Source organism: Antennarius striatus, chromosome 24 (assembly GCF_040054535.1).
Source record: "Antennarius striatus isolate MH-2024 chromosome 24, ASM4005453v1, whole genome shotgun sequence".
Classification (NCBI taxonomy): Eukaryota; Metazoa; Chordata; class Actinopteri; order Lophiiformes; family Antennariidae; genus Antennarius; species Antennarius striatus.
In genome coordinates, this window is record NC_090799.1 from 8,765,084 (window position 1) to 8,773,398 (window position 8,315).

At 43.9% G+C, this 8,315-nt stretch overlaps 1 protein-coding gene across 4 annotated transcripts; it reads left to right on the top strand.

The window, feature by feature from the left end:
- The first annotated feature begins 684 nt into the window (after positions 1 to 684).
- Positions 685 to 6,108, top strand: arl13b (ADP-ribosylation factor-like 13b). 4 transcript variants are annotated; one of them, XM_068309704.1, is made up of 10 exons: positions 685 to 1,241; positions 2,692 to 2,762; positions 2,922 to 3,171; positions 3,379 to 3,484; positions 3,607 to 3,809; positions 3,889 to 4,003; positions 4,087 to 4,234; positions 4,345 to 4,458; positions 4,584 to 4,652; positions 4,970 to 5,121. In XM_068309704.1, the coding sequence occupies exons 1-10, from the start codon at positions 1,183 to 1,185 to the stop codon at positions 5,047 to 5,049; spliced, it is 1,215 nt and encodes a 404-aa protein (XP_068165805.1). In that variant the 5' UTR covers positions 685 to 1,182; the 3' UTR covers positions 5,050 to 5,121. The 4 variants fall into 4 exon arrangements, with proteins under 4 accessions (XP_068165805.1, XP_068165802.1, XP_068165803.1 ...); XM_068309701.1 differs by lacking the exon at positions 685 to 1,241 and adding an exon at positions 1,979 to 2,222 and having other exon boundaries at positions 2,690 to 2,762; XM_068309702.1 differs by lacking the exons at positions 685 to 1,241; positions 4,970 to 5,121 and adding exons at positions 1,980 to 2,222; positions 5,128 to 6,108 and having other exon boundaries at positions 2,690 to 2,762.
- Positions 6,109 to 8,315: the final 2,207 nt, after the last annotated feature.

The window sequence follows — 8,315 nt, forward strand, 5'->3', positions numbered from 1 at the left end:
AATATCAATTTGCCCTTCCTTTAATGATAGACAAATGAGGAGATCAGATTCAAAGGTTACTGTACAGGAATTTATTTAGGGTCTGGCAGTAGTATGCTGAATAAATTCCAAAATTATTTTTTTAAACTTTTATGGACTGGAGCATAACTCCCCTTTAAATCAAAATATACCATATGAAAATAAACTTTGAATAACTTATTATAACTTGTATTAAAATAAATAAAATAAATTCTCTTCAACCAGTCTTTTTTCCCCCCAGGATTTATCAAAACGAATCAGTCCCTCTTATTCTGATAAAGAACGGTTCTTCCTTTCCACAAATCGCGACGATCCACTCTTTATGCAGGAAAGGAAAAAAAAATAAAAATTGGGTACCCCCAAAAAAAAATCACTATATTGCTCACCTGTTCCACAGCCGTAAAGCAGAGCGTTACTGTCGTGATTCTTAAAGAGACAGTGTACCTGTCAACACTGCACAACAGGCTGGCCAAATAACCCCTGGCTTACAACAGCACGTCGTATAACTCTAATCTGTCGGTCAGTGATGGATTGCAATACAATTCAATAAAGTTTTTTGAATTGAACTGAATTGTAATGTATAACTGATCGACAGAGGGCGCTGCAGAGAGACCCAGCAGCAGCATGTGTGCGACTTGTTGATTTGGTGTGATGACGTAATCACGTCCGCAGCCTAGCAGCAGAAAAGACGACGTAAACAAAGCGGACTGCTACAGATCAGCTAACGCTAAGTAGCTAATGTTCCGTAGAATGCTCGCTGTAGCTAGATTTAGAAACATATTTGAAATAAAAAAAATATTTTAATGATGACCTCAGGTTTCGTTGTTATGGAAAAAAAATATAATTTACGCGCAGAGACACGCTAAAGCTAGTTAATTTGTTGCCGTTTTCGCTAGCTGCGTTAGCATTAGCTAACCTCAGCTAACGGAGAAGGGATTTGGTTGTGGAGGAAAATCTGAAATGATATTTATCGATGACAAATGATTAACAATCAGCCGGACCGTCAGCGTTTGGTTCCGCTGATCGCCTCAAATGCTTGAAGCACAGATGTTAGGAAGAGTTAGCTCGATTAGCAGCTGATTTGGTCCAGCAGTCATTGAAACAGCGTTGGGACGCTCCTGACTAGATGGCCGTCTGATTGCTGTCATTTGGAGCTGGACTGAAATGTTTAGCCTGATGGCGAACTGCTGCAACTGGCTGAAACGCTGGCAAGAGCCCGCAAGGTAGGTTATTATTACTATTATGTCAAATAAATCTCACCTTAATCATTTATCTTGTGAATGTCCCAGTTTGGGATCATTAAAGTACAGTATATCTAATCTAAAAATCAGTAGTTTGGGGAAGTAAATCTGATTCTAGTACAGATTATATTCACTTGTCCCAGACTGGTTTAATATTTAATCTTTTTTTCCACTGGGCCAGTACATTTCATTATATTAGAGATTTTTAAAACAGCCCATAAAATATGATATTATCTGTGACACTAAAATCAAATATGTCTTATTCTGGTTGATTTAAGCTAAGTAACTTTGTCTTTTAATGATTAAGATCATTTAGCATTAAATACTGTCTGTGTTTGTTCAGTGAATGGGAGGAAAGCGGTTTATAATAAACGTGAGAGATGGAAAAAAAAATGAAGTGATTGTTAAAGTTGACTGACAAAATGATAAATGATTTTTAATAACAAATTAGTTTCTGTTAAATTTTGGTAGATTTTTTTTTTTCTTTAACTTGTACATCAATGCTTTTATTGTTGGAAGACATCGTCTTGTGCTCCGAGGAATCATGACAATCTTTATTAATCTGTTAGTCAGTCGTATAAGCACTCCAACACTTCATCTTGGATTGAAGATAACAACACTCACATTTTTTTTATTTTACATGAGGCCCAGTAAAATGTAATAATCAGTGATTAACCCACGTGGTCCCTGTGAGGCATCTTATCCTTTGGATTTAGTCAGAAAGCCTCACCTAATCCCACAGCCAGGTCTTCTACACTGGCCTTTTCCTTTTGTCCCCTTGTTGGGGGGTATTCATCCACGAGGACGGGGTGTTATGGGTTAGCATAGCAGTGCAGGGGGGCGGACGGCGTGTCACATCTTTGTGGCGGTTTTCATCGAGAGCCTGTTCTGATGAAGGCCGGCTGGCTCCAGAGGACTGTTAGATGGATCGTGCAGCTGATGTCATTTCGACGCAAGTGTCAAAGTTAAGTATGCGTCCAGGAGACGTGGATGGGGGTGCGTTCATGTGCAAGAAGCAGCTTTATGTGCAGCTTTATATTGATGCACATGAACTCCTAATGCAGGCTTTTCATTTTCTGATGGATTAGTTAACGACTATTCATCTTCTGTCTGCCCTTTAATGCATTTTATTAACCCGCAGACCATATTTTAACCATGCATATTGACTAAACACTATGCATGTTGGCTCCCTTGAGCAAATACACATTTTTTTATTTATTAGAGTAATGTTTGCTGACTCGTCGCGTTGGTCATTCAGATTAATTCAGATTAATTCCCCTAAAATGCGTCATGAGAGCTAAAGCCTGCTAATGTGTCTCAGGTAGAGCACATCAGTATGCAGAGCACCGTGGGGGGGGGGCATCGCTACTTCTTCTGCATTAATGTGTGAGTACAAAAGTGTGTATTCATCCGATCTCTGTTAACCCAACAGGAAAGTGACTCTGGTCATGGTGGGACTGGATAACGCGGGGAAGACGGCCACCGTCAGAGGAATCCAAGGAGGTTGGATCATGCTTTATAAACGTTAATAATGCATGTTCATGCACTTTCTTTAAGCAATCTTTTTAAATAATGGATGAAATGAGTTTGTAAACCAGGTTCTCTATCTTCTTTATTCAGAGTTAAGTACCTATGCGCTGTTTTTCCTCCTGATCTCTTCAGACAATCCCCAGGACGTCGCTCCCACCGTCGGCTTTTCCAAAATCGACCTGAAGCAGGGCAAATTCGAGGTGACCATCTTCGACCTGGGCGGCGGGAAGAAGATCCGGGGCATCTGGAAGAACTACTACTCAGAGTCGCACGGCGTGGTGTTTGTGGTGGACTCCGGCGACGTCCAGAGGATCCAGGAGACGCGGGAAACCATGGCCGAGGTCCTGCAGCATCCGCGGATCGCCGGGAAGCCCGTGCTGGTGTGAGCAATCCGACGATCTGAACGTGTTTGCTCAGCTAGGAGAGAAACCGCCCGACCTAAACGTGTCAGGCAATATGTTGATGAATATTAAACTCCAACAGGTTTCAGCACAGATTAATCTAATCCAACAAACAGCAATCACGTGTTTTCCGCACATCTTAAAGGTATTGACTGAACTCTCTACGTTGTCCTCGTCTCTGCTTTCAGCCTCGCTAACAAACAGGACCAGGAGGGAGCGCTGGCGGAGGCCGACATCATCGAGAACCTCTCGTTAGAGAAGCTTGTCAACGAGAACAAGTGTCTCTGTCAGATCGTGAGTGTTTGTGCGCCGGCTGCGGAGCAGCTGCTCGCCGACGTGAAGGACTTCGGCCAATTTGAGGCGTAAGTTTGTGCTTTTGTTTTCACCTCTCCATGTTTGTTGTTCCCTCCTCCAAGGAGCCGTGCTCCGCCATTCTTGGCTACGGCAAAAAGGTGGACAAGTCCATCAAGAAGGGGCTGAAGTGGCTCCTCAACAACATCGCCAAGGACTACGAGGCGATCGCCGAGCGCGTGCAGAAGGACACGGCCGAGCAGCGGGCGCAGGAGGAGCAGGACAGGAAGGCGAGGGCGGAGCGGGTGAGGCAGATCCGGGAGGAGAGGTGAGGGACGCGAAGGGGGACGCCAGGATGGTCATGTGATCGACGTGTTTGGAATTCAGGAAGTGTGGTTTTTTTCTAGGGAACGCCAGGAGCGGGAGGAGGCGGAGCGCGACGGGCGGCAGATCCAGGAGGAGGAGCCCGACGACGAGCACGTGCACAACCCCTTCCAACCAATCAGCAACCTGATCGCCGAGGTGGGTGGGGCTTGTTTGAGGGTCCCGATCGGAAGAATCAGGTTTCATCGAGGAGGGGGGGCCTGTTTGTTGTCTCTCGTCAGAAGGAGGATAAAGAAACGGAGAGGGAGGGGCCGATCGAGCTGCAGCAGGGCGGCAGCGACAGCCTGAGGACGGACGCCGATCAGGAGGAAGAGGAAGACGAGGAGGAGGAGGAGGAGGACGCCAGACAGATGCCGGAGAACGCTTCAGGTGGGTGGGAGCTCCGCGTCTGTGTGTGTGTGTGTGTCGGGGGGGGGGGTGAATGGTTTTAGCGTCTGAGAATGAAGAGAGAGTAAAAAAAAAACCCCGTCTCCCCGCAGGAGAGCCCAACAAGAAGAAGACGAGGAAGCTGCAGCTGAAGAGGAAGCACAGGGTGGACCCCCTGAGGACGGACGAGGGGCCGGTGGAGAGCCCCACCCCCCCACCGCCTCCAGGTCAGTGGGAGGCTTTTATTGTGAAAGAATCACGTATTTGTCGTCTGATAATTCTTAATAAACCGAATCTGCCCCTGATTTTTTTTTTTTTTCATCTGTCTCAAATGTCTTTACGTGTCTTCTAGTGGGGTGGGCCACGCCCAAAGCTTCTAGGCTGCCAAAGTTAGAGCCGCTGGGGGACTCCAGACATTCTGGTAAAGACGTGACGTCGGGTTTCACGCATCCTGTCCTGTCCTTCTCACCCTCATCACTAACTCTGTGTGGATTAACTAATCCAGGCTTTTGTAGCTTCATCATCAACTCATCCAGCTTCACTCTCCCGGTCGCCGGGGGCGATGAACGCGTTCGGCATCGCCTCAACGTGTCTCCTCCCGCCTCCCATCTGTCCATCCGCGGCTCACGTGTCCTGCTTTCACGCTTCATCTTCTTTTTCTCTCGGGTTTCTGATTCAGGATACGGTGGATTTAACCCTTTCCTCTCCCTCCCCCCCCCTTCCTCATCCTCTCCACAGATTTTTACAAGAAGCCTCTCCCGCCCGTGGCCAACAGGCCGCCGCGGCCGAACGGCGACGCTCACGACATCGTTTTCTAAACGAGATCGAGGCTCTCCGGTCACGCCCCCCCCCCCACTTTTTTATTGTTATTTCATTTTTTTGTTTTCTGTCTCAAGCGAGCGCCGTGTAAACGACTGAGAACAGAGACGCTGCAGATGACGAAAATGGGGAAGGCGACGCGACAGGAAGCGCGGCCTGCGGAACAGGAAGTCCTGCTCGGGAGCTGTTGGGACCAAAAACCTGCCTGAACTAAATCAGGATCCAACGACACACACCTCGTGCTGAACTCTGAACGGTTTCCTCTGGTTGATATCAGTGTTAGACGGTGGACTGAATCTGTCCGACTGACGGGGAATGTAAATATGTCCGTTAGAACGTTTCCACACGTTTTATCTGTTACCCGGAAATTTGATTTTTTTTCTTTTTAATGCACAGAAACGTTTATTTTTGCACCTTTTCGGAGTCGTGTGGTACAGTAGACGTCTGACAGGCTTTTCACAGCCGAGAGCTTTAAATTTGATCCTTTTTAGTAGCGAAAAATGAGATGAGTCACAAGTGGAGGCCAAGGGAAAATACAGTGAATGAATCGCGCGCTGCGTCGCGCACGGTTTACTAAGTGTTACCCAACTCGACTGCTGATTGGTCGGTTTTAAGAGTGAATGTCTTGTGGATGCGAAAAGAATAGATTTTTTTATTTTTAGTTTCCAGCAGCATCATGTCTTTTCATCGTCGATGTAAACGTATGGAATCGTGTTCGTCTGCAGATTTTTCTCATGCATCCTGTTTACACTGTACGTCTGTTTTTAAAGCGATATTTCTCATCCTCATCCTCTTCTCTCTCCGTCTTCTGCACCAGTTTCCTCTTTTTGAAAACGATGCTGGAAATAGCTAAAAAAAAAAAGAAAGACAGGAAGCAGAGACCTGGATCTGGAGATATGGGTCAGAACACGAGAGGATGAGCAGCAAAAGCTAACGTGAAATATCTCTTTAAAATGAAAACGGGACAATTTTTTCGCTCTTCTTAACAAGCTAGAAGCTTGAAAACATATTTTTTGTACACAGTTTGAATTTTATAACGGCACAATTAAAGTTCTTTAAATACATTCTGGACTGCTGACATTTTGCTGAGCTTTACTCTGATATCTTTATTTTGAAATCCGTCAAAAATCGCGAGGAAAAAAATGTCTTTTCAGGCTACAAAACAAAGACGACATCAAAGGGGAATTAGATCTTGTGCTAAAACATCCGAAAAATAGCACAAAATGGAAAACTCAAGCAATTCTTCCAAGGATGTCAGGCGATGGAATAATTACACATTTCCAAAGTGCTGATGAGAGCGAGCCGGCCTCATCTTGTGCGTTCGACAACAGGCTGAGGAATTTCTGCCTCAGGATGGGAAATAAAATTTTAAAAAAAGGAGAATACAGCTTTTCTTAAATGTGAAAAATTTAGAAATGAGCTCCAGCCATCTGCTTCCCTCTAAAAATAGTTGTTTTTGCCGTTTGCACATCCTCATTTAGACATTGTCAAACATCTGTTAGCGGCGTCTACAGGCCATGTCACTAGTAACCAGAGCATTGCAATAATGTGCTGTCTCATTACTGCTCTCCCTGTTGTGGGAACGCGGACAGGCTCCATTTAAGTGAGTGATGTCACAAAATTCTGCTGCGATGACGCCGCGACCTGCAGGATGTGAGGGACGGCAGATGCACCGGTGCCCTTCAGCAGATGCTCTCCACCATCAATCCCCTCCTCATTACGCGTTTACTCTCTCTGAAATCAATCTGCGACGTCCGGCGCGTTCCAGGAGCGATTTGGTGATGAAGTGCTGTAATTTACCTCCACAAAAAAAAAAAAAAAGAAAAAAAAAAAAAGGCCTAACTCTCCGCATCTGTTCCTGCATCTGACCCCCCCGACGATCTGAAGTCTTAAATAAGGCAAGAGGAAGTTCTGCCATTATGTCGCCTGTTAGATTGTTAAAATGACAAAACTCCCCAAGTTGTAGAAGCTGGAGGTTTAGCAACGTTAGCAAAATCACAAAATATTGAAAAAGTATTAAATGAGTATATTTGATCTGTTTATTTGAGATTAGAGTTATTAGATGTTTTAGCGACATGATGATGATTTATTAAATATTTTTTGACATTTCTTTTTGCTAATATCTCAAACTTAGCATTAGCATGGAGGCTAATCAGTTAAGATGTGTTTCTTTCGTTCCTTCTCATCTTTTTAGACGTGTCTGGTGTCATCCTTCAACCCAGAAATCCCCAGCACTATTTTTTATTATCATTCTGTTTATCTCAAATAAAACGGCTGCAGAAAAACACAAAAGGCATCACATCCCGCGCGCCGGAGCCTCCCTGAGAATGACCTACAGTGGCGTGCTCCGAGCGTTTAAAACAGCAAACATAAAACGCTTTGACGAGCGCGGAAAAAAGGTCGAATTGCCACTCTGGTAAATTGCCTGAGCAGCAAAGGAGGCCGTGAGGGGAGATGGAACGTTTTGGGGCCGTGATGTGGGAAAATGTTGCAGGTAGTGTTACCGATTTCAGGCATGTGTGCTAGTATGCTAGTCGTGCTACGAGACAGGGGGCTCGTATTTTAAATTTCTGATCACCTTGGTTATTTTATATATTATAAACTTTTTATTATATATTATTATTATTTAATATTTTAATATATATTATTTATTTTTATTAAATTTTATTTTTTAAATATATATTTAATTATATTTTATATATATGTATATATATATACTTTTTATTATATATACTATTAATTTTTTATTATAATATATATTTTAATATATATAGATATATATATATTATAAACAAGTTCAAAATTGTAGTCACTGATGTACGCTTCTTGCTTATTGAAGTAGGGTTTTAAATGGAGCAGGTCGATAGATTATCTGATTGATTATTTTGAATGAGGTGAAAATATTGGCCGCGCTCCGGCCTCTGAGTTCCAGCTTCTGAGCTCTAGTCTATGAGCTTCTTCCTGTTGCGCTTTGAACAAAAGCGCCTGTGTAGGATTAGATGAGAAGCATGCAGCTTCTCACTCATGTTGCATAAATGTTGGATGTTCATGCAGAAAAAAAAACACCAATCAGAAATCAATATATCTGAATCCTGCAGAAACATTTCCTCCAATCTGGACCCAGATTGTCTCTCTTCAGAAACGTTCCCATAGCTGTTTTGACTCCGGTCCCACATTCCCATCTTATCATTCATCACACACACACCACCCTGCATCGGTTTTAAACGCAGCCACGATGCTTGCAGCTCTTCCTGCACCGTTAAAC

Coding starts and splice junctions, on each gene's coding strand:
- arl13b (XM_068309701.1), top strand. CDS start 2,151: ATGAAGGCCGGCTGGCTCCAGAGGACTGTTAGATGGATCGTGCAGCTG. Junction 4,004..4,086: donor TCAGCAACCTGATCGCCGAG/GTGGGTGGGGCT, acceptor GTCTCTCGTCAG/AAGGAGGATAAAGAAACGGA. Junction 4,459..4,583: donor CACCCCCCCACCGCCTCCAG/GTCAGTGGGAGG, acceptor CGTGTCTTCTAG/TGGGGTGGGCCACGCCCAAA.